This window comes from Naumovozyma dairenensis, chromosome 11 (genome assembly GCF_000227115.2).
Source record: "Naumovozyma dairenensis CBS 421 chromosome 11, complete genome".
Lineage (NCBI taxonomy): Eukaryota > Fungi > Ascomycota > Saccharomycetes > Saccharomycetales > Saccharomycetaceae > Naumovozyma > Naumovozyma dairenensis.
In genome coordinates this window covers 126666-150042 of record NC_016489.1, presented here as the reverse complement: position 1 = coordinate 150042, position 23377 = coordinate 126666, and the positions used below count along the sequence as shown (strand labels likewise).

The 23377-nt window shown below is 32.4% G+C and overlaps 12 protein-coding genes and 1 non-coding gene across 13 annotated transcripts; 5 read left to right on the top strand and 8 right to left on the bottom strand.

The window, feature by feature from the left end:
* Positions 1-302: 302 nt before the first annotated feature.
* On the top strand, positions 303-2063 carry GAD1 (glutamate decarboxylase GAD1; the record flags this gene model as incomplete). Its single annotated transcript, XM_003672455.1, has 1 exon — positions 303-2063. One exon carries the CDS (start codon positions 303-305, stop codon positions 2061-2063), a length of 1761 nt encoding a protein of 586 aa, XP_003672503.1.
* A 1138-nt stretch (positions 2064-3201) lies between these two features.
* HOR7 (Hor7p) lies at positions 3202-3378 on the top strand (the record flags this gene model as incomplete). The annotated part of the gene is made up of 1 exon (XM_003672454.1): positions 3202-3378. One exon carries the CDS (start codon positions 3202-3204, stop codon positions 3376-3378), a length of 177 nt encoding a protein of 58 aa, XP_003672502.1.
* Positions 3379-3716: 338 nt separating this feature from the next.
* MLO1 (Mlo1p) lies at positions 3717-4250 on the bottom strand (the record flags this gene model as incomplete). The annotated part of the gene is made up of 1 exon (XM_003672453.1): positions 3717-4250. One exon carries the CDS (start codon positions 4248-4250, stop codon positions 3717-3719), a length of 534 nt encoding a protein of 177 aa, XP_003672501.1.
* A 360-nt stretch (positions 4251-4610) lies between these two features.
* On the bottom strand, positions 4611-6074 carry NDAI0K00660 (uncharacterized protein; the record flags this gene model as incomplete). The annotated part of the gene is made up of 1 exon (XM_003672452.1): positions 4611-6074. The coding sequence occupies one exon, from the start codon at positions 6072-6074 to the stop codon at positions 4611-4613; it is 1464 nt and encodes a 487-aa protein (XP_003672500.1).
* A 1249-nt stretch (positions 6075-7323) lies between these two features.
* Positions 7324-7857, top strand: GFD1 (Gfd1p; the record flags this gene model as incomplete). The annotated part of the gene is made up of 1 exon (XM_003672451.1): positions 7324-7857. One exon carries the CDS (start codon positions 7324-7326, stop codon positions 7855-7857), a length of 534 nt encoding a protein of 177 aa, XP_003672499.1.
* A 362-nt stretch (positions 7858-8219) lies between these two features.
* COX7 (cytochrome c oxidase subunit VII) lies at positions 8220-8429 on the bottom strand (the record flags this gene model as incomplete). The annotated part of the gene is made up of 1 exon (XM_003672450.1): positions 8220-8429. The coding sequence occupies one exon, from the start codon at positions 8427-8429 to the stop codon at positions 8220-8222; it is 210 nt and encodes a 69-aa protein (XP_003672498.1).
* Positions 8430-8742: 313 nt separating this feature from the next.
* SBA1 (Hsp90 cochaperone SBA1) lies at positions 8743-9267 on the top strand (the record flags this gene model as incomplete). Its single annotated transcript, XM_003672449.1, has 1 exon — positions 8743-9267. One exon carries the CDS (start codon positions 8743-8745, stop codon positions 9265-9267), a length of 525 nt encoding a protein of 174 aa, XP_003672497.1.
* A 218-nt stretch (positions 9268-9485) lies between these two features.
* On the bottom strand, positions 9486-12152 carry PET111 (Pet111p; the record flags this gene model as incomplete). The annotated part of the gene is made up of 1 exon (XM_003672448.1): positions 9486-12152. One exon carries the CDS (start codon positions 12150-12152, stop codon positions 9486-9488), a length of 2667 nt encoding a protein of 888 aa, XP_003672496.1.
* A 588-nt stretch (positions 12153-12740) lies between these two features.
* ROY1 (Roy1p) lies at positions 12741-14381 on the bottom strand (the record flags this gene model as incomplete). The annotated part of the gene is made up of 1 exon (XM_003672447.1): positions 12741-14381. One exon carries the CDS (start codon positions 14379-14381, stop codon positions 12741-12743), a length of 1641 nt encoding a protein of 546 aa, XP_003672495.1.
* Positions 14382-14614: 233 nt separating this feature from the next.
* NDAI0Ktrna1N lies at positions 14615-14688 on the bottom strand. Its single transcript has one exon. It is a non-coding gene; the product is annotated as a tRNA-Asn (tRNA).
* A 1050-nt stretch (positions 14689-15738) lies between these two features.
* TRM732 (tRNA methylation protein TRM732) lies at positions 15739-20052 on the bottom strand (the record flags this gene model as incomplete). The annotated part of the gene is made up of 1 exon (XM_003672446.1): positions 15739-20052. One exon carries the CDS (start codon positions 20050-20052, stop codon positions 15739-15741), a length of 4314 nt encoding a protein of 1437 aa, XP_003672494.1.
* An 808-nt stretch (positions 20053-20860) lies between these two features.
* Positions 20861-21322, bottom strand: TIF11 (translation initiation complex factor eIF1A; the record flags this gene model as incomplete). The annotated part of the gene is made up of 1 exon (XM_003672445.1): positions 20861-21322. One exon carries the CDS (start codon positions 21320-21322, stop codon positions 20861-20863), a length of 462 nt encoding a protein of 153 aa, XP_003672493.1.
* Positions 21323-22188: 866 nt separating this feature from the next.
* On the top strand, positions 22189-23241 carry NDAI0K00580 (putative endodeoxyribonuclease; the record flags this gene model as incomplete). Its single annotated transcript, XM_003672444.1, has 1 exon — positions 22189-23241. One exon carries the CDS (start codon positions 22189-22191, stop codon positions 23239-23241), a length of 1053 nt encoding a protein of 350 aa, XP_003672492.1.
* Positions 23242-23377: the final 136 nt, after the last annotated feature.

The following is a 23377-nucleotide window of genomic DNA, read 5'->3' as shown; positions in this document are numbered from 1 at the left end:
AGTTGGAGAACGTTATAGCTATATAGGAACCTCGATTTCAATAAGGGGAAGAAGATACGTACTATATCTCTTCTCAAGCGAGGCATGGAATGTAAAATTAGACCTGGGGAAACAAAACCCAAACGACCAGGATCAGAACCAAGAAACCTGATGAAGATATATTCAAGCTTGATATATATGTAATCCTATATAAATATGACAATAGTATATTGTCGATTAACTCACGCTTCACTATGAAGCTTCTTTCTTAATAATGTAAAAACAAGGACAAAAAGGAAATCAATTAGCTTACACAGAAAAAGATGCTACATTCTCATTCAACAAGACAGAAAGGCGTCTCACCACCTGCTTCTGACCGTGGCCCTTCTGAAGTAGATATCCCACAATTCCAAAGAGGACCACGTCAAAGTATAGTAGGATTAGAAGATGTAAAATTATTATCTTCAAACCTACAACAAATGTCATATCATGGTGCCACCACCAATACATTTGATGAATCCAACAACAAATACATCATCCCTAACCATGGACTTCCCGAACAAACTGCATACGATTTGATCCATAATGAATTGACTTTGGATGGTAATCCTCATTTAAATTTAGCAAGTTTCGTTAACACTACGACGACACAAATTGCAAATAGATTAATTATGGAAAACATTGATAAGAATTTAGCTGATAATGATGAATATCCACAATTGATTGAATTAACTCAACGTTGTATTTCTATGTTAGCAAAATTATGGAAATCAAACCCAGATATGGAACCCATTGGATGTGCTACTACTGGATCTAGTGAAGCTATCATGTTAGGTGGTCTTGCTATGAAGAAAATTTGGGAAGCTAAGATGAAAAAGGCTGGGAAGAGTGTAGAGAAACCTAATATTTTAATGAGTTCTGCATGTCAAGTTGCGTTGGAAAAATTTGCTAGGTATTTTGAAGTGGAATGCAGATTAATTCCTGTTTGTAAGGAATCTAAGTATTGTTTGGATCCAAGAAAATTATGGGATTATGTAGATGAAAATACTATTGGATGTTATGTTTTATTGGGGACTACTTATACGGGACATTTAGAGAATGTGGAAGAAGTTGCTGATGTGTTGACTGAGATTGAAATTCAACATCCAAGTTGGTCTAATAAGGAAATTCCAATTCATGTAGATGGTGCATCTGGTGGATTTATTGTTCCATTTTCATTTGAAGCAAGTCATATGAAAAAATTTGGTTTAGAAAGATGGGGGTTTAATAATCCTCGTGTTGTTAGTATTAATACGAGTGGTCATAAGTTTGGTTTGACTACGCCAGGGTTAGGTTGGGCTCTTTGGAAAGATCAATCTTATTTACCACCTGAATTAAGATTTAGATTGAAATATCTTGGTGGAGTAGAGGAAACATTTAATTTAAATTTCTCAAGACCTGGATTCCAAGTAGTTCATCAATATTATAATTTCGTTTCATTGGGGTTTACTGGGTATAAGAATCATTTTTTGAAATCATTATTTGTCGCGAGAACATTTGCATATTCGTTATTGAAAAGTGAAAAATTACAAGATTATATTGAAGTTATTAGTGGTATTCATGAACGTATATCTGATGATAAGGTTCCAGATAATGTTACTGATTATTGGGAAAACCCACAAGATTTTAAACCGGGGGTACCATTAATTGCGTTTAAATTATCCAAGCATTTCAATGAAGCATATCCTGAGATTCCACAAGCTATTATTTCCAAGTTATTGAGAACTCGCGGTTGGATTGTTCCGAATTATCCATTACCAAATTCATCTGATGATTCAAGTAATTGGGAAGTATTAAGAGTTGTATTTAGAACTGAAATGAAATTAGATTTCGCTCAATTGTTGATTATAGATATTGAGAATATTATTACCAAATTGTTATCATGTTATGAAAAAGTTGAAGAGCATGCTGAACAAGAAAAGCAAACTAAAGAAGGCAAACGTCAATTCATATATGATATGTTATTAACGTTAGCCTCTCCAGAATCAGAAGAAGATGAGAAATTGAAGGAAAGAGTAACAAGAAATTACAGAGGGACATGTTGAGCGGTGAGTATCTTTTGTTAAAGGGGCCTTTTTTATTTACATTGAACCAAGTTCTTTATTTATATTCCACATAAATGGTCTAATACATATCTACATATGTACGTGGTACTACCTATAATTCGAAAATATGTATTTCTTTCTATTTATTGGCATGTTTTAGCGTCTTGTGTGCCACTCATACGCACAGATTGTGACAGAATTATTCTGGTAAAAATGGCTTGGCATCGAATTTCCTTTTCTTGCGGTGGACCGAAGCCGAGCCGATACACCGCAACTACAAATACAAATGAAAATACTGTGTGAATTCCAAAAAAACCCATACATACAACCACTCAATAAAATATGTTCCGCACTTTAAGCCCCGACTTGACTTCTTTACGTACAGTTCCCTTTTGGGAAACATCATCGACTACCCAAAGAAGGAAATAAGGGAGTCCAGTGATAATATGTATCCAAATGCGGTATATTTAAAGGACGCCCCTTACAGGAAGAAAATATACGCACATAAAACCCCCCTTTTTGGGCCGAGCCCCCCTTCCCTCCCAGCACAGCCTTGCTTTTGTAGCGGGGTATTTCTGTGTATAGGTGAAGGCGCCCACTCGAAGGGCTGTGGCATTTCCCAACTTCCTTTCTCGATGCGGAACGGACCCTCTCTTCGAATCCAATTCAAAAGTGATGATGTATTTCTTTCCTTATCCTTATCTTCAACTAACTAACTAATTAATTAATTAATTATCGCATTAGTTGCCACTAGAAGCTGGGAGAAGGGAGAGTTAATTGATTGATTGACTGATTGATTGATGAAATATTCAATTTTGAACGTAAGAGCTGCGTGGTTTCTTCGTGACGAAAGGGAGGACTCAAGGGAGTAAGGGAGGAGGAGACTTTAACCTTTCATTCATTTAACACATCTTGAATTATTTATGTATATCTTAGCTTCGCCTCCCATCCTCCCTCTCATTAGTATATAAGCTCGAATTAAATTGTAAGTTTTTATTTTACCTTTTAACACAATTCTTCTTCTTATTGTTCAACTGCAAAAACAAAAGGTAATCAAGGAAGAAAAGACACGTATCTGTATTTTTTACCCAAATAATTAATCAAACAAAAACAAAACAAAACAAAGCAAAACAATAAAATGAAGTTCACATCAATCTTAGTTTCTGCAATCACCGTTATCGGATTAGCTCAAGCTGCAAATGAATCTAATAGTTCGTCAAGTTCCAGTAATGCTGCTATAGGTGGTGTTAGTAAAGCTGCTAGTGCAGGTTTACTTGGTGCTGCTGTAGCTGGTGTTGCCGCTTTCCTATTATGATGAATGTATCTTTATCTTAATTGTAATGATTTTTTTTTTATCATAATAACGAATTATAAAATGGACAACAACAACAATAACAACAACAACGAAACTAATACCGAATCAAAAAAAAAGAAAAGAATTGTTATATATTTTAAATCTTTGATGCAAAGACAAAAGGTTTGAAATGGAAAAAATCGATGTCAAGTATCGAGACAGGTGTTTTGTCAAAATAAAAACTCCCTGTGTAATTATTTAAGAGAAAAAGTATTCAATAAAATAGCTATCTATTATAATAATATAATTTAATAATATTAGACAAAAATTTCTTTCTTTTTTTGGGATTTTAATCTTCATTAAATATGTATATATATATATATACATAAGTTTTGTAAAAAACTTTTACCTACGAAACAATAAACTCTGGAAACTTGGATGTGAAAATCGGTCTTCGCATGCCTTTTTCTTGAAATACCGGTTAATATTCTTATAATAGGTATTCTCGTCCGTACTTTTTTTGTTGTATTCTCTTTTACCCTTCGTAACCAAATATCATTATAGAAAATACCAAAAACAGATGGACTATCTTGATATTCATCAATACCCAATGCTAATGCCTTCAACGAAACGTTGGTTTTCGAACTTGGATAATGAAGTTTATAATTTTCAACAAATGAATTTATAAATTGATGCTTCTCTTTCAATGTCAATTCATACCATTTTTTATAACCAACCCCATTGATGTTTTTCGAGGTTGATTGCAAAGGCTTGGTAGTATGGATATTAATGGAAATACATCTTATAAATGTCCTCGAGTATACCATTTGTTTAACATTTCTATAACCAAGCTTTGAACAACCTTTGAAGTAGTTAAACCCTTTTCTAAACATCAAAATTCTAAACTACTCTTTTTCTTTTACTAATGGATATGATGATATGTTTATTTACAACTATTACAAATTGTTAATACAAGAACACCGGTCTTCTTCGTTCGTAAAATATTCTTTTTTGTTTGGAATACAAGTTCCACTATTCCTTATCTTCGTACTATTGTATATGTTACATTTATCATGATCATGTTTTGTTTACATTTGCCACCAACATGAAGTTTGCTACCTTAAAAGTATGTCGCAAAATAACCCAAACGAACGACGTAAAAAATCAATTTTTCTGTTGCCACGAAAAAAAGAAAATATATACATATATACAATTAAAAATCTATAGTAATGAAGGAAACCGAAAAAAAAAGGTCATCTTTTCTGTGCAGTCGGTACACTTGCACAACTGTCTGATGCGGGAAGATCAATATGAGAAAACTCTTCTAGTGGGAAATTATAATTATCTTGTTCTTCACCCATTTCAAAGGAAACCATACCATTTTCCAAATCAGTTTTTGATGAAGATAATGATGTCATTGATTTAGTCTCAATGACATTCCCATTTTCGTCTTGTTTTGGTTTCAATTTAACAATTAATAAAGTAGTTCCAATGATAATTAACATCCCACACCATGACCAAATATTTGGCCAATGTCTATACAATGTAACATCCCAAAAGATTGCATAAATCAATTGAGTGTAAGAAATTAAAGAACCTCTACCGGCTCTTTCCTTTTGAATACCTAAAGTCAATAATAATTGGAAAATAAATCCACAAAATCCTAAATTAGCAAATAATAACCATTGCTTCAAAGAATGAGGCACATGAAATTTCATTGATGGCAAGAATACAATCCCTAAGAATGAAATAATCGTTGTAATTAATGAAAAATAACTAACACTCATAATCGCATGTGCTCTTTTACCAATGAATCTAATCACAACATATACCATTGACATTCCAACAACACCTAATAAACCAACAAACGTAGCGATCAATCTTTCTTCAGGATTCTTAGATTCAACCATTTCAGGATCAATCTTTCCATCATCATCATCTGGAACGCCGAATATGAAAGTAGGTCTAACAATAAGCACTACACCAAATAAAGACACGATACATCCAATAGCTTCTGTCTTTGTAAACCTTTCACGTAATATAACCCATGACATTATAATAGTCACGCTGGGAGCCAAAAATGTAATCAATACAGCATCACTAATACTCAAATACATTAATGAGAAATACATACCAAATACACCAAAGAATCCAACGCAACCTCTTAATATTAACCATTTTCTAATTTTCGGGTCACCAAAGGGGACAAATTGGATCGTATGTCGGTTTATAAACATGTATATTAATGTACCTAGGTATGTTATTACCATTCTTACTAATAGGATTTGTAAAGGTTTGATTTGTTGGTCATGTGCGATATCGTAAGGGTCAGTTTCTAATACTTTTGTTGAGGTGACCATTAATGAGTTGAATAGTTGAGCCAGTGTAAGTAATAAAAGACCCACATTTGGTTTCAAATAGTCCTTGTTTATTCGTTGTATTGTCGATTGTTGTTGAATGTCATCGTTATCACTATCGTCTGCATTTTCTGTAGTAGTTATAGGTATCTGTCGAGAAGAAGAAGAAGAAGAAGTGGGCTTTATTGGAGCAGGGGGTAAGAATGTGGGTTGTTTCGATTGTTTTTGTTTGGGTGATGTATTTATTTGTAGAGGTTCATCATTATCTGACATTTCAAAATTTTCGTCATCATCGTCTTCAGCAGCATAGTAGTCATCATCTGCTATGGTAAAATTTATTTTATTTTGCTGTACATGCATGCTTTTTAGTAAAAGATAGCTACGAATTATTGTGCTTTTATTATGCGAATAACATTTACTGTTAGGAAAGTGTTATTAATGTATATATATCATGGATATTGTGACTTTTGATGGTATCTGTCTATCCATTTACGACTCTTGAAAATGTCTTTACATAAATTTTTCACCCTTGTTCTTCCGTCTTGGCTCCATCTGTCGCTGTCTCTGTCTCTGTCTCGGTTGTTCGCTCTGCATGAGCTGACGAAAAAACGTAAACCTCGGCGGCTAAAACTGTCTATATTACCCCACTCCGTTCTTACATGATACAATACAAGACAATACAATACAATATGCCAATACTTGGCGCAATTCGTGACACACCTTCCACATCTTCTTTTTCTCAACTCTTATTATTCTTCTTGTAGCTCATGTATTATGCTCAATCTTGGACACTAAATGAAATCTTCTGGTTCTTGGAGCTGTCTTTAGTATCCGCAGTAAGTAGCAATATTCCCAAGTTTTTATCTTCTTACCTTTCTTGTAAACCACAATCATATTGGCTCTCGCTCCTAATACATATCCATATAGCTAGCCTCAATTTTTCATAACAGAAACCACACCAGTCAACGTAGTTCCATGTACATCAAGATAAGTTTCCGTTGCTAATCCCTTAGTTCTCTGTAGTGAATTTCTAGTCAACTTGGCAGGGCTGCCATAGGACATAGACAATGGACTCCCCACAACTCTACATGGGACCCTTGTTGTAGAAAAGGCTAACGAGGCTTGCAGAGGATACAGCTGTAAAGGCATAGACGTTAGTCGAAAGAGCTAACTAAAATACTTAAAACTAAGGGCAAGGTCATTCAAGAACATTACTGTGGGTTCTTAAGGAATACGAACACTCTGATTTGTAATCTCCTGATTTATCGGAATTGTTTTTCAACATGCGACACCATAACAAATTAACAAAGTTACCTCGAGTGTTCTTATTCACGGTGATCTTCATGAAGGCTAAAGAAAACGCGTGTGTGACATGGACACTTTAACATTATATAAGCAAAAAGTGAAAAATTGCATATAATGGACATGAAATGCAGAAGACAAGTAATTTAAGTATACAAGCTTATCAAACCCTGAGAAGCTGATATATATCACAGTATCACCCTTCGTGTGCTTAACCCTTTTGCTATCGATTGCTACTTTCAAATACAAGACTTTTTTGGAAGAACTGCCAACTTATAGTAATTAGTTATAAACCAAAAAAAAAAAAATGCCACTAGAATCAATATGGGCAGATGTAGAGGAAGAAAAGCAAATAACAAAGCCATCCGCTACTGCCACTAAGCTTAGTTTTCCTCACAAAAACAAAGATACATATCCGAAAAATCATACTCGAAATATTTCTTCGCCTACGAAGAACAAAAAACCATCTCATCAAAACAATAACTCTTCCAGTAAGAAGAACACCAAGTCTGCTAATATTAATAACAACAAGGACTGGTCATCTTTACCATTAAAGGATCGTATTGGACTGCCATCCCCTCCACATTCTTCTTCTTCTTCTTCCTCTTCGAAAGAATCCAACTGTGCTGATAAGAAGAAAATGGATTTATTAAGGAAGAAAATTGAAGAACAAAAGATAATCTTCCAAGAGAAGAAGAAAGCAACACAGCAAAAACTATTAAATGATTTTCTTAACGATGATGGCACTAATAGTATATTTGATTCATCTTCAAACTGGCTAGATGATGATGAAGAAGATGAAATTATTGAAAAGTTGAAAAATACTTCATTGAAATTGTAAAACAATTCTTTTTCAAAGGACACTCAAATTGTATTATTATAATCATTATCACTCCTTTTTTATTCTGTCTCTACGTATCCTTTATTAAGCTTTCCATTCATATTAATTTTTTATTGAGTAAGGAATTTTTTTTTTAATTCGTTGAATATGTATATATCTCTTTTATATTGTATTCCCTATATAAAAAATATGAAGACTATTGTAAAAAATAAATGAATAAATAAATAAATAAATAAATTGTTTTAAAGACGAATGGAATTAATATTAATTCAGACAGTAGTCTTTCGTTTCGACTTCCTCTTCCCCTAATAATGTTATCAATAATAGAAGAATATCATAGCATCTTATACAGTGATAATTCTTCAAGCCTCTCTCTTTTCAGCTTTAATACCCATAATAGCATTTGGAATATAAGTTAATGGAGCAATTACAGCAACAGCTAATAATCCATAAAATGGATATAGATAGAATGCCGACTTAGGATGTCTCCACCATAATGGTTTCGTAGATTTTTGAAATATTCTTTGATTTTGAATGACCCTGTTGGCCAATTTAGTCAATGTTGGTTGCATAATTTTTTAATTGATATTTTTTTTTGCAAGTTTTATCTTAAGTAATCGTATAATATTGTATACTCTCCTTCTTCTTGTTCTTATATCTTCTTTTATCTTCTTCCATATTCTATAATCTTTCGAAAGCTGTATTCTATCTATATCCGCTAAATGAAAATAAAAAAAAAAAAAGGCGAAATTGTATAAATAAGGAGAACTAAAACAAGTTCAACCAATCATTAACAAGAAAACTCAAAGGGAGCAACAAAACTAACATATCAAAAGCAATTTGATATATTAAAGCACTACTATAAACTATTCTGTACATATCATAATGAACTCTACTGCTTTAAATCCAGAAGTTCTATGGGCTCAAAGATCCAATGCCAAAATTCATGAGAAAAATTACATCCTTTTAACTATCTCCATCCCAGATTGTGAAGATCCACAAGTCTCCATAAATGAGGACTCCCTAGATTTGACTGCCACTTCAAAGGGCCACGTTGGTGATGAACAAGAACATACGTATAAATTACATATTGATTTTTATAAGAAAATTGACCCTGCATCAAAGGATTCCATTACTAAGGTGGCAAATGGGAGACATTTCTTTGCTAAATTGATTAAGCAAGATTTAGAGACAGACTATTGGCCAAGATTAACCAAGGAAAAGATTAAGTATTCTAATATAAAGACCGACTTCAATAAATGGGTTGATGAAGATGAACAAGAGGAAGAGGAAGAATTGCCAATGGGTATGGGAGGTGGTGCTCCAGGAGGCGTTGACATGAGTGAAATGTTAAAGGGTATGGATATGGATGCTTTGAAGAATATGGATATGAGCGCCTTACAAGGTTGAACTCCCATCGGTCTTCCTTTTGATTGTATATTCATTAGTTTAAAACTATACAAAATCTATGCTCTTTTTGCTTAATTAATTATCTCTTTTTTTTTATTTAAGTCTATCTAATTGTGTGCTTTTACATGATGTGACTCTAGTCTATCTCTTTTTGCGTCTCTTTTACCTAATGATTAATAATGCTCTGTATGAGTTTAATATTATACACAAGCTCGATCTTAACTTTCTTCTCGTTTTCCCATTTCTGTATCTAGCCAAGTGGGTAGGAAATTGCAAAGTCTTTTTAATTGTTTACGTCCATCTATCTTATTATCAATAAATTGTCGTGTCAATTTTTCGACTTCATCATAAATTTCCTTTTGAACTTCAAGATTAATGGAACCTTTATCCACATGAGATGATGAAAAATATTTCAGTGAGTTTTTAACATTTCGTATAATATCTCTCGATCGGATCGTTGCATTCACGTTATCATTCCACTCTTTTAAATTTTGTAAAACAGATGTAGCATCGATTGTCAAACAATGAACTCTTATTATTTCCATATAATATAAACTCCATTGAAATGAATTACTTGCATCGATAATCTTTCTTGCCTTTTCAGTAAGTATAAACTTACTTAATTCATAATGACGAACTTTAATACAAATATTTGATAATTGAAGATAATTTTGGAAATTCATTTGTAATTCATGGAGCTTAATAAAGTCTTTTAGTTTATTATCAATCAATCTCATTTGATTTAATATTTCAGTATTAAAATTAACAGATTTTAAACTATTAGTTTTAGGATTATTTAATTCAAACAATACTTCAATCTCTCGCCTTAACCATAAAATATCCATCTTCAACGGGATATAATGATACGAATTTCGTATGATATCATCCGCCAATCGAGCTAACATAACATTTTCTTCCATATCATATTTTATCGTATTCGCATGTATTTGATCCGATTTACTTTTCATTAAACATCGCTTTAAGATATGATAATAAAATTCGAAATGTGGTTTTTTACCATCTCTAATTGAATTTAATATAATTAATTCACATTCTTTATACTTCTTTTTTTTCAAACTAGCGTTGAATTTCTCTAGATTTCTAAATTCATCTTCTCTTAATGAGGAAACATTTATCGTTTCACTTCCATTTATTTTCTTTTCATATACTTGAGAATATTTTTTAATAAATCCATTTAACCAGGGAAAGATACTAATATAACTATGCGTGGTTTCAGCATCATTCATATCACTATTTCCAGTTAATAATTTCTTTTTCAAGTTAGACCAGTACTTAACCCATTCCATGGGATAGCTTTGAATTGCACATTCCCATACAAGGAAAAAATATTCAGGTTTTAAAGGTAATTTATCTTCATTAATTAATTGCCTGAAATAAGGGTATAATTCCTTAAATGATCCATTTTTCATAAATAGTTGAAAAATCAGAAAATGTAATGATGGTTTCTCATGTGAAGGCAGTTTTTCATCATCAGAGACCAGTATTAAAATCTCTTTCATTTGTATTAAATTGTTCGTCTTTATGTAGGCCTTTAAAAGCATTTCATAGAACCTGTAGCGCGTACAAGATATTTCTTCATTATTATTATTATAATTCAGTTTGCTATTATTTTTTGCAAGAGCATTATCATTAGGTAATTTCTTCAAAAAGTATTCAATCTGCCCAGCAGATAAATGGGAATTTTCAATTTTATTATTTACAGTATTGTCTTTTGGAATAGTATTACAATATGGGTTGGCCAATGTGTTTGGTTTGTTTTTATATATATTTTGAATAAATTCAGTAATCTCTGAAAGTATATTTTTTCGATAATTTGAACTTTTGATAGCATCTAGTTCCCAAAATTTTTTTAATGCAACAATATCGTTTGTCATTAGATATGCCTTATGTATTAGTTGAAGAGTTTTATGATTCGGTATTTCCTTTATATCTTTTGTTCTTTTGCATTTTAATTGAATCCATAATTTGAAAGCCCAATCGATAGTAGTGAAATCTGAATACTTATCAAGTTCCTTTAGAAAACCATATAATTCCCATGATGTCATCGGGAAGTTATCTTCATTCGTCAAAACTTGGATATAAAATTCTTTCGCTAATTGAATGTTATTATTTGCAATAAATGATTTCAAGCCTACTAATAAGATCTCTTGTTTGGGTTGATTACATTGGATGTATTCAGAAAATAGCTTTTCGCATGTCTGGAAGTTTTTCAGTTTGTATTCAATTTTAATCATCATCGATATATATTCGAAATATGAAATAGAATCGTTTTGTTTCAGTAAGTCCATATAAGGCCGATAGCTATCATATAGTTTGTGACATAATATAAGATCTGGTGTATCCCCTTTAGGTTTTACATACCGTAGTAGCGGAAGTATATATTTTAACGGAAAGATCTTGTCTTCGTCTCGATATTTATTTATAAGCATTTGAAATGGTCTGGAAATATCACACTCTTTCAGACCTTGTGTTTTTAAAACATCAAATATTAGTTTTCCGAGTTCATCGCATATTTGTCGTTCATTTGAAATGAACTTGAATGTGGTTCCTATATTCGAATTGTCGACCTCCTTACTACTACTACTCGCAGAATTAACTATTGCCTTAGGACTTTCAGTACTAACCTTCGGATTCATTACTAATTCATTTGACCAATTTTTCATTGCGTTGAGATCGTTTTGATCATTTGTGGGTCGCGAGAAGCCTCCTTTATGTACCACATTCGGTTTATTGTTGTTTCCACTGTCATTGGCCGTTGTAGCCGGTCGAATTATTAGTGGTGTAGCTGTAATATAAGTCAATTTCCTTGTTTGAGACCATCGTATTCTTTTAAAATATATTATCTTAGAACTTTTTAATGGCATCTAATTCAATGTTTCCCTGATTATAATATGTTCTTGTTGGTTTGTTATTATATTTACATGAAAGAACAACAGGTGTTGAATATTACTCTTCTTTTTTTAGTTATTTTTAAAATTGGAAGGGATAATTTATGCGAATAATTTGCTTGATAATCAATATTTCCATACAGTATGTGTTGATGTATGCCAATTATCTTCGATGAGTATTGATAATTTTTACAGGTCCAATCAAATTAGGGTAAACGCCTTCTTATTACCTCCCTATGAAATTTAACTTGATTTCAAAATCAACGCTAAATAGTAGATATTATAAAGAAACAATTTTTTGCCTCCCTTCAAAACTATTCCTACTTCGAAAGGGAGTATTCTCAATCTAAAGTGCTCTCGCTGAATATTTCCTGATAGTCCAATTTTCTATTTTACCCAAACAATTTCACTATTCGATATTCCCATCTGGTGTCTGGGTGTGGTGAAGTTCCTTTAAAAAAAATTAGAAATACTCGACCTTTAAAGGATTTTTGTTTTTGCTCATTAACAGAAAAAATGTTTCTTCGAATTTTGTATGTACATCTATATAGTTCTTCTAACTAATTAAGAAACACATTTATAGGTTTTAGTAGAAGGGATTACAGTATAATATATACCTGCCATCATTACTGTTCGTAAATTCGGCAAATGTTTGACAAGGTAATCCATATAACCGTTTAGGAAATGCGTCATCAAGACCACTAATGAATTAAATAAACGTTCATCAAAATGGCATTCATAATCTGAAAAATGCCGTATATCATCGTATTCGTGGAAGCCCCACTTATTATCGATAGGGTTTGCTTTAAGTGTATCAATGTCCCATATTTGTTGTACAGCAAATCTTTGAAACAACGCATCTGCTGCGAACGAGAGGAAAACAGTCGGTATTAGTTCTTTATATTCTCCTTCATTTTTTGAAAGAAACTCATGATGATGAAGGTAACTATCAAACATCGGTAACCACTTTCTACAAAATTCGCATTCACATCCATTCCATAATAGATCACACATTTGTACTTCGTAACAACTCAGCGACTTCAAAAATGTCGGTGCAATTAAAACTTCTAATGATGTTAGTTCGGGTAGAATGTGAGAAAATAATGTTCGCCGACGAATATAGTTACCGTCTACTGAATCATCAGAAAATCCATTCAAAGGCGGGGAATGACTAATAATTAACTTCTTAAGGTTGGTAGCTTTATTCGGTAACGCTAGTATAAACCTTCCAATCGAAAGATCCCATTTTTCTTCTAAGCTGTGGCAATGTTTTGCATTTGTATTGCCTTTATTTAAGCTTAGACATCTGAGATGAGATAATTGGGGTGCCAAATCTTGTAAGAAATTTTCTACACATTCACATGATTCATTATCGCATCCTAGAACCATCTCCAAAGCCTCTATTGCTGCCAGATTGATGATTTCCTGCAAAAATTCACAAGATAACTCATCATTACCATGATCATGTATGTGTACAAACTTTAACGACTTTAGTTGTGGGATAATTATGTTATGATCATGGCAATATTTGAAAAATGATAAACTAGATTCGCCTTGGTCATGAACGTATAATGATCCTTCCATGGGAAGATGATATAATGTTTTTTTCAGCGGTACGGCAGATGTTTCTGAAAGTGTGTTAGTTTTGATCCTCAATTCTATGTGCTTCAAATTATGTATTAGGTGAGTTTTCAATAACACATTTTCATGTAAGATACAAATATCTTCTAGATGAGGTAAAGAAAGGTACCTGCAATAAAACCTTTTCATTAGTGCATCATTCTGAATTTGCAACTTTCGTATGTTGCCAATAGCTATAATCTTTTCAAGCAGAGATCTTAAAAGATCAAAACCTGCTGCTTCATCGTAAAAAGGATGTTCTACTATGATCAATTGTTCTATCTTGGCAAGATGGGGAGATTCCATTAATCTTTCAATCTCGTCATACAAAAATATATCATTTTGATCTGCTGTTTTTCTCCTATTTGTCCTATAACCTCCCACGTATGTTTCGTTACAGTCTAAATACCATTTGGCTGATATCAGGATCGGTTCTCTTGTAATTCGAATAGATTTATATAATTCAAATGTTGCAACTTTTTGGGATAAAAGCTTACAGACTCTTGCTAATACGGTTAGACTATTTTGATTCAAAAAGGTACAGATCAATTTCCATACCTCAACAAGCTTCTCTTCGTCGAGCATTCTCTCTCTTATGCGCTATTTGTTGATAGCATCGTTAATTCGATTTCCGTAAAAGATCTTGGGATACTTAGGCTGAAAACAAAAAAATGTTGTGATCAAATAATTATAAAGAAGGGACACTCCAATCCGCTATGTCGCCTGTCCAATTGGATTCTTCAACTAGTCAATGTTGAGTAAATGAGTATTTCTATCGGTAAAAATTAAAGATCATTTGAAGAAGAAAAAACATTATTCGACCCCAGTGAGGATTGAACTCACGATCTTGCGATTAACAGTCGCACGCCTTAACCAGCTTGGCCATGGAGTCTTAATATCTTGGTTTTTTGGTATTGTGAAATCATTACTTTAGGTCAAACTCGATTAACCCGCCATCCGATATCAATAACCGGATTTCCCCTACCATTGCATCTCGGTATACGAGTGCCGCATCCGATATAGAATAACTAACTTGAAACATGAACTAACTTGAACTAACTTGAAACATGAACTAACTTGAAACATGATGCACACCCAATCACAATACATGAAATTACCCATTGAGGAAATAACTAATGAAGTTGAATAAGCCAAACTGATCGACAGAATTGTATACTAGAATCCTCGATAATAAACACGTTTTAGAAACGTATAAATATCGAGTAAGATGATCTTAATAAGATCCCAATACTATGTCCTTAATAATTATATATGTTTATAATTATATACTAAATAGGACAAGAAGAATAACGATAATTGAATTAAGCAGATACTCGCATACTTAAGAAGTCGCTTCCACTGCAAGTCTTTATATTAAGTATTTAACTTTAGTATCTCGCCACTGAAACCGCACTGATCCGAGCCCTCAATACAACAGTTTTTTTGGAATATCTGATTGGGGTAACAAAGTATAATCTGTCATGTTTAAGTGTCACAGAGAAGTATGTGTTCTTTAATCAATTATTATTTTATACGTACTAAATAAAAGAGAGCAACCAAATAATATATTCGCAAGAACCTATCATTCTACTCTCTGCCTTTAAAAAGTTAAGGTTTTGACCTCTTATCCAAGCAAATTTTATTGTTTGTTTTCAACTCTATTCTAAAACTATATCAAACTATTTTACAAAAGATTTTGAAAGACGCTGGAAGTAACCGAGCTTAGAAGGAGATTAAGGTAATAAAATCTAATGTCATAAATTTCACTTCCTAAATACTATATACATCTAATATCGTCTAAGAAGAGTTATTAATATTTTAAGGCATGTTGAATTATTTTGTTTCTTCATGCTTGTAAAAGGAAGTTGGGTATATTACCCTTTTCTATACTCTCAACGTTCTTGGGCAGCTCTAGTTATTCTCTTTAATTCTGAAACTGAGGCTAGTACATGCTCATAATGGTTTCATTAAGTATACCCCCAGAATTCTGATCAATTTCGTTCAATATATTCAGTATTTCTGTTGATTGTTTATCATGGGTCGATTCAAATACCTTCATAATAATGACCAGTCTTACAAAGACATCCGGATTATGAAACCAAGATACCAACTGTTTCTTGTTACTTTTACCGATTAAAAAAGCGTTCAAATTTTTCAACACAGCATCACCAAAATCCTTTATTTCCTTCGCTACCGCCCCTGATATATCTATTTTCAATAAATCCATAATATAGTCAACTATATCTCTATATTGATTATCTTTTTCATTCTCAAACAAAATATTGGAAGCTACAGTGTTGGTGCTAAAAATGTCGAATTGATTGAAGAAATAGAGAATCCTGGTCCATATAGCAGCAGCAACTGTTCTAGCAGGGAGAATTTTGTAAACTTCGGGAAGGAAGAGTTTAGATGTGATAATTGGGTTTTGATCAATACTGCAGCCACTTCTTCCAAACAGTTGTTCGTTAATAACTTTAGCTGTGAAATCACGTATGTCAGGATCATCGTCAGTTAATGAGGAATATGCATGTAGCAATAATTCTGCCGATTTCCAAACTTCGCTACAATTCATTAAACATTCTAGGGCCGCCATTCTGAAGTCGGATGGCGTGTCATCTGTCAAATACTGATCAAAAATCTGCAGGGATAAAGAAATGTTTTCTCGGTTTATTTGTGGACCCAGTGATTTTATGGCCATTAACTTCATAGCTTCACTTGTATTCCCCTTGACGATGACCATAAGCTCCGCGAAGGACAAAGATATATCAGCTTTCGTAAATGCTTGCATTATCAAGGGTTTCACCGTAGATAATAAATTGTTATCATAGAATAAATCTTTCAAGATTATGGCGAGAGTTGGAGACAATTTAGTCCTTCTAAAGTCGATCTTTTCAATGACAAATTTTAGGGCTGTTGATTTAACTTCGTAAAATGGAGATTCCAATCCTAAGCAGCACAAATCCAAAGTATTTGGTTCGTTTTCATATGACAATAGAACTTCCAAGATTTCTGAAAGGCATAGTTGTTTACTTCCATCTATTGCAAAGGTTGAATTATGGTAGATAAAATAGTTTCCCAGAGCTTGTATAAATTTAAACAATAATTCCCTTGGTACTTCAGTAAGGGATTCTAATAAAATACGTATTGACTGAACATACGTCTTTGCTGTAATATAGCAAACATTTTGCAAGAGAATGGGTGATACTTTCGAGATTAGTAATGTCAATAATTCTAATTGTTCAGTTTCCAAATGTTCTGGCACCAAAATATTCTCAATCAGATAATATGTGGCCAGTAAATGACCATGTAACTTGTTCTCTTCCCTTACACTTAGCGTATTTGAAATTTTGTGAATTATAATGTGGCTAGATTCGGAAGAAATGGAAATATATGTTCTAGCTGCAATATCCCTTATTTTCCAGTTCTTGTTTCCGAGACACTCGATAATCAAATCAATAAAATCATCTAACCCATCATATCCTGGAGTTGGTTTCAGTTGTAATAAGATATTCAATATTAAGAAGATTGATTCGATGTTATCACTAGCGCCAAATTTGGATCCCTTTTGAACTGATTGCTTTAACGTCGCATGTAAAATATCTCTTAATCCAGTAAATTTACTGAAAAACAAACGAGCATTCATACTACGTCCAATTTTCCCAAATATTCTATTTTTTAATGAAGTAAACAACATGATGGAACAATTTCGTAAAGCCCATATATCTGAATTGAAATATTTCAATGATAGCATTGCAGCTTCAGAAACATATGGTGTACACGGTTCAGATAGTTTTGAATCAATGAAAATAGCTTTAATACAATTAAATGCATTCACTTGTGGTAAATCTAACTTATCTTGAAATTCTACAACTGGTATAGAGGCGATATAGGCTAATTTATCAAAAGTATATTTTAATTGTGGGTGAGTTTTATCCGTTTCTGTACTCAATATACTTGTAATCAAAAATGGTAATCCGCCCGATCTTCTGGTAATATGTTGTTTTTTAACTTCCATTTGTTGTAATATTGAGTCTAGCCACGTATTTAATTGTTTGTAATTGTCTTTACGGCATCTTCTACAGAATGTTTTGAACGTGGGTAATACAGATTGGAAGGCACCACTATGACGGATATTGAATAATTGTTCAATTAATATCTCACCTATATTAAATAATTGATTATCTGATAACCTGAATTTGCTAATAATAAGTTCCAACAATAATGATGATTCTTTGATAGATCTAAATGAAAAACTTGTCACTGTTTGATCAGAAATTTCCTTCAAAGTTAAAAAGCGTTCTGGTAGTAGACCATCTGATGAATCATGGCAAACGATATCTCGCATGGCATCCCAATTCTTAATCGTTAGGTCAATACATTTTTGCGCTATAGTTGCGGTACAATTCTCATCAAGTTCGTTACCTACCTGTCTTGATAATATTGAAGATAAAGTGATGAAGTAGCCTGCAATGGGATTTTCAACATTTTCTAGTTCATTTTCCATGTATATTGTGATAGAATTTTCCAAATCATTCAAAATATTAGTTATGAATTGATATTTATCTTCAGATATAATGAAAAGGAATTCCAATATTGATGCTCCCTTGGTTTCGCAATCTTGATAAACTTTCAAGTTATTTTTGGCAATGGAGATCAGTTCTGTTGTCAGTTCTTCACGGTTATTTACTCGTGACAATGGAGCTATCAAATCCTTATCGAATGCGATGGATAATAAATATTTACTTAATTGGCGGATATCATTGTACGTATTTGTAATATTACACAATAGTAATTGAAACAAAGCTTTATCTTGAAACAATGATTTTTGGAAAACCCAAAATTTTTGTGAATCTTTAGTTTGGAGTGATAAGAATTTTTCAGGGACGTTAGAGTCTAAACCTGATTCTACTAAAGTTATCAATAATTGTAAAGATAAAAGAACTCTTTCGTATGATGAACCTGGTATTAGTTGTAATTTTAAGAATTTGATTAACCAAATGAGGAATGATTTATATTCATCAATTTTTTTCCTTTTCTCTTGCTCTTCTACTGGGAATTTCTTAGCTTTTTGTAGTTTTTTCATATCTCTATGTAGACTGTATGAAGAATCTTTCATTCTCAGAATGAAATTTTTAAATGAACTACAGAAATAATTTCTTGATTCAATATTTTGATCTTGGAAGAAACTTTTTAAATTATTTTGGATGATTGGGAAAATATAGGATGGAATTTCTTTTGATTTTTTATTTGAATAAGTCAATATTTCAAATATTGAAAGTTTAAATCTGTCAATTGTTAGTAATAATTTCAATTCATTTAATGAGATTAAGTTCTCTATGTTAAAATCTTCTTCTATGAATAATTCTTGAGAAACTTTCAAAATAGAAATTAAACGAGTAGGGAAATTCTTATAAGAAGATTCTCTAATGAAGAGACTATATGCTTCTGAGGGTAATTTTCTAAATAATGGAATTAAAATGTACAGACCTATTGGTTTCGTATAGTCTTCATCTTCCAATTGTTTAAATAAGGGATCTTTCCATAATTTTAACCAATTTTTTTCAAATCCCTGATGATCACACCCCTGATAATGATTGTGATAGATGTTAATTAAGACACTTGTTAAACATTTTCCCACAGGATTAGCTAATGAATTGATATTTAGTAAAGATAAGCATGATTCAATGAATTCAGGTTGTTGTTCAATTATTCTATAAAGATCAATTTTTTCATATGCCAAAATATTAATTAGATAGTATTGGACACGTAATGAGGATGGGATTCTTAAAATTTCATCTAACCATTTTAACAATATTGTGTGAAAGTTTGCGTCGAAGATTTGCTCTAAAGATTTTAAAAGAGTTAATAGTTTTTTAAATAAGTCAGTTAATGCATTCATTAATGGAGAACCACCGTCTATCCAAAAATCGATAATATATTGGAAAATATAATTTATATTTTTTTCGGTTAATAGATTTTTGGCAATTGATTGAGAGTATACCTTAGATTCAATGTTTTTATTTGAGATGATTTGTGTTGATCTTGATAGCCAAATGGAAAATGAATCGATGAGAGTTACACGAAGTTTATTGTTTATATTTGATTCATTTTTTTGTAATAAATTGAATAAGATTTGAAATGAATTTATGAATTCATTGAATAAGTTTTCATTATTTAAAGTATTTGAATCTTTATCGAAGTTCGATGGATTTGTCTCCAACAAGAGTTGCTTTATGCATTGAATTTGTTCTTCCATGGTATGGCAATCAGATTTAAGGTCAATTGAAAGACTTATAGTTTAGTTAACCAAAAGACCACCGTTGACAACAACCAAAATATACTTTTGAAAGGTAGTCTAGTTCGTTTTGTTTTTGTTAAAAAGTCGATGCTTGATATCTCTGCATGAAGGTTCAAAAATTTTCAAAATGTCAGAACGGCGGCTAATTTTGACTAAATAAAAGCAGAAACCATGGTCTATTTGATTGTTCAAAAAGCTTTATGCAAAAGAAGTTGTAAATTAAATAAGGCAGTCTGTTAAAGAGTGTAACCTCTCAGGCACACGAAAAAGTAGGTAGAGACAAGTATTTGTAAGTTCATCCTGCCTTTCTTATTAGAAGTTTTGGAGTTATTATTTTATAATAAATATCTCGGGGAATTATATACACAATGACTGTTATCATTCCCATAAATAGACTCTAAAGTAAAACACTAAGAATGCAAAACCGTATCCACATTAGGAGGAATTTGTTATTATAAAATGGCATTACAAGAGAACGTACATATATATATAAGCGATGTATATGCACTTATAGGCTAGATTTATATTGTATTTTCAAAATCTAATAAACGGGATTCATATCTTCTTCAGAGTCATCACAACATCTACTTTCTCAAAAGTATACATAATTAATAACACTACGGAAACGGAAACAAAAAAAAAAATATAAGTTGTTATTTTGAAAACGAAGGAATATTTGTGATTACCAGAGAAGTTTTTTTCTATAATATAGTATAATATAACATGCATGTACCTAAAGAGAAAGAAAAAGGAGCGAAAACTAGGATTAAATGTCATCAATATCAAGTTCACCATCTTCTTCGTCTTCATCATCTTCATCAGCGTTACCGAATTCGAAATTAACATCTTCATCAGATTCGAAACCAAAGTTATCAGTTTCATTAATCTTTGCATTTTCAGGAAGTTCCCCTTGACTTTTCAAAGTTCTAGCTTCATCCAAATTATATTTATGAACGACATCACATTGATCATCTTGGAAATCTCTTAAAGAAACCAAGATAATATCACCTTGCCCCATCCATACTTTCTTTCTTAACTTACCTCTAATATGAGCCAGTCTCTTAACACCATCAAAACAACTAGCTTCCACTCTACCGTTACCTAACATCTTGGTGATTTGAGCATATTCCTGACCTTCTTCTTTGTAATATAGTTCACGTTTTGGACCGTCAGATTCGTTCTTTCCTCTTCTTCCCTTCTTACCACCTTTAGTGTTTTTTTTACCCATCTTTGTATCGTACTACGTGTGTGTATGTGTGTGTGTGTGTGTTTCGTGATAGTACCTGTTGTAAAATATCCAATAGAATAAGTGTTGAACCAATCGTCCCAATAAAATAAAAATTCAAGTGGTGGTTGTAGTATTTGTGTTATATTGAATTTTTCACTTTCCTTCTCTTTGGTTTCTACTACGTACGTACATGCAGTGACACTAACTCTTGCTGTCGCCGTTGAGGAACATTGGAAAGCCTTTTACTACCACAGAGAAAAAATTTTCAACGACGTGTGAAGCGATGCGGGTTCCGTATTATCCTCTGGAATTTACACGTGATGTATGGGTGATCCATCCAGGCCTGCGAGAAAGACACTCACTTCACGCATGTCGGTCGGCCATCTACGTACGCACACGAAGGAAGAAACCACATAAACAATAACAATAACAATAGCAATTTCTACAAGCCTGAAATTACTGAGTCATCTCAAATTGAAGAAAAGGAACAAGACTACGTAAGTCGATTTCAGAATATGATCCAATACCTTCTTTGCTGAGCTATTCAGGTGATTGTGTTGCGAAGGCGACTGTGGATGTGAATGGTTTCCTAAAATAAAAAGAAAAAACAGAGGTTATTGCTTTCTTACGCTTTACATAGTAGTTACAAATAATCTAAGGAGGAATTACAGTTTGTAACTGTTTATAGATCCTGTTATCTATATATATATATATGTATGATTTTTTATATGTTTGTTGATGGCAAATACGTTCGGTAACAATTCTTATAATAGGCGCGGAAAATCTGTAGATTATTCCTACAAATTAAATTTAAAGGGACAAGGCATCTTCAAGAAAAATCCAGACTATGAGTGAAAGAGACGTATATGGTATTCGCTGAAAGAAGAGAGCTATTGGACATGGAGGCATTAAAAGATACAAATTCTGAAACGTACCCCTTAGTAGACGCGCATTGCCATATCGGCACCAGATCACATTATGATCCCGAAACGATATGCAATTTGAATAGAAACAAACCTACTATTCAATGTATTATGTCTAATAATGTTATGGATTGGAATGTTATCAAAGAACAAGTCTTAGAGAAAAATGGATCATCTAATTATGATATGGTTAAGGTTGGATTTGGTGTGCATCCATGGTATAGTCATTTATTTTCTGCTATAGATGAAGAATTAACCAAGCGGGAACATTATGAGAATGTTTTACAATATAACGATCAAGAGGAATTTGAAACGTTGCTTTCCAAGTTACCAGAGCCTGTATCATTAGAACTATATATTAAGGAGAACTTTATCAAATATAATGAAAAGATTGATGTAGTTGGTGAAATTGGATTAGATAAATTATTTAGGTTACCACAGAATGGGTTTCATATGGAATCCAAAACTCCTATAAAGTTAACAAAAATTAAAGTGAAAATGTCTCATCAAGTTAGTATATTTACCCGACTATGTCAATTAGCTGCTGAATATAAAAAACCAGTCTCAATTCATGATGTTAAATGTCATGCCAATGTGTTTGATACATGTATCAGAGAGTTTCTGTCATTGTCTCATTCAGGTATACATGGTTGTAATATCTGTCTGCATTCGTACACAGGATCTATTGAAATGTTAGAAAGTCAGTGGTTTAAGAAATTCCCAAAAGAACAAATCTTCATAAGCTTATCAAATTATATCAATCTAAGGGAAAAACATAAGTTAACGAATTCTGGTGATGATCTAATAAAAGCAATATCACTTTCGACTATATTGACTGAAACTGATTACCCCGTTGACACAGATGGAAGAGATAAGGCTTATTTAGACGAACATTTAGAAAAAGTATATGATAGAATAAGAGACGTGTATAAAATGGAGAATATGCATGACTGTAAAAAGGTAATGTATAATAATCTTATGGCTTTTTTACAGTAAATAAAAATGTCTGTCTAGCCGAGAATCGCAGTCTCTAAAAGGTGCGAATTAAACAATGGCATCATTTCTTAATAGAAACCCTATTGTTCAAATTTTTTCCAACTGTATATAAAAGTTACTGTAGACACCTTTTTCT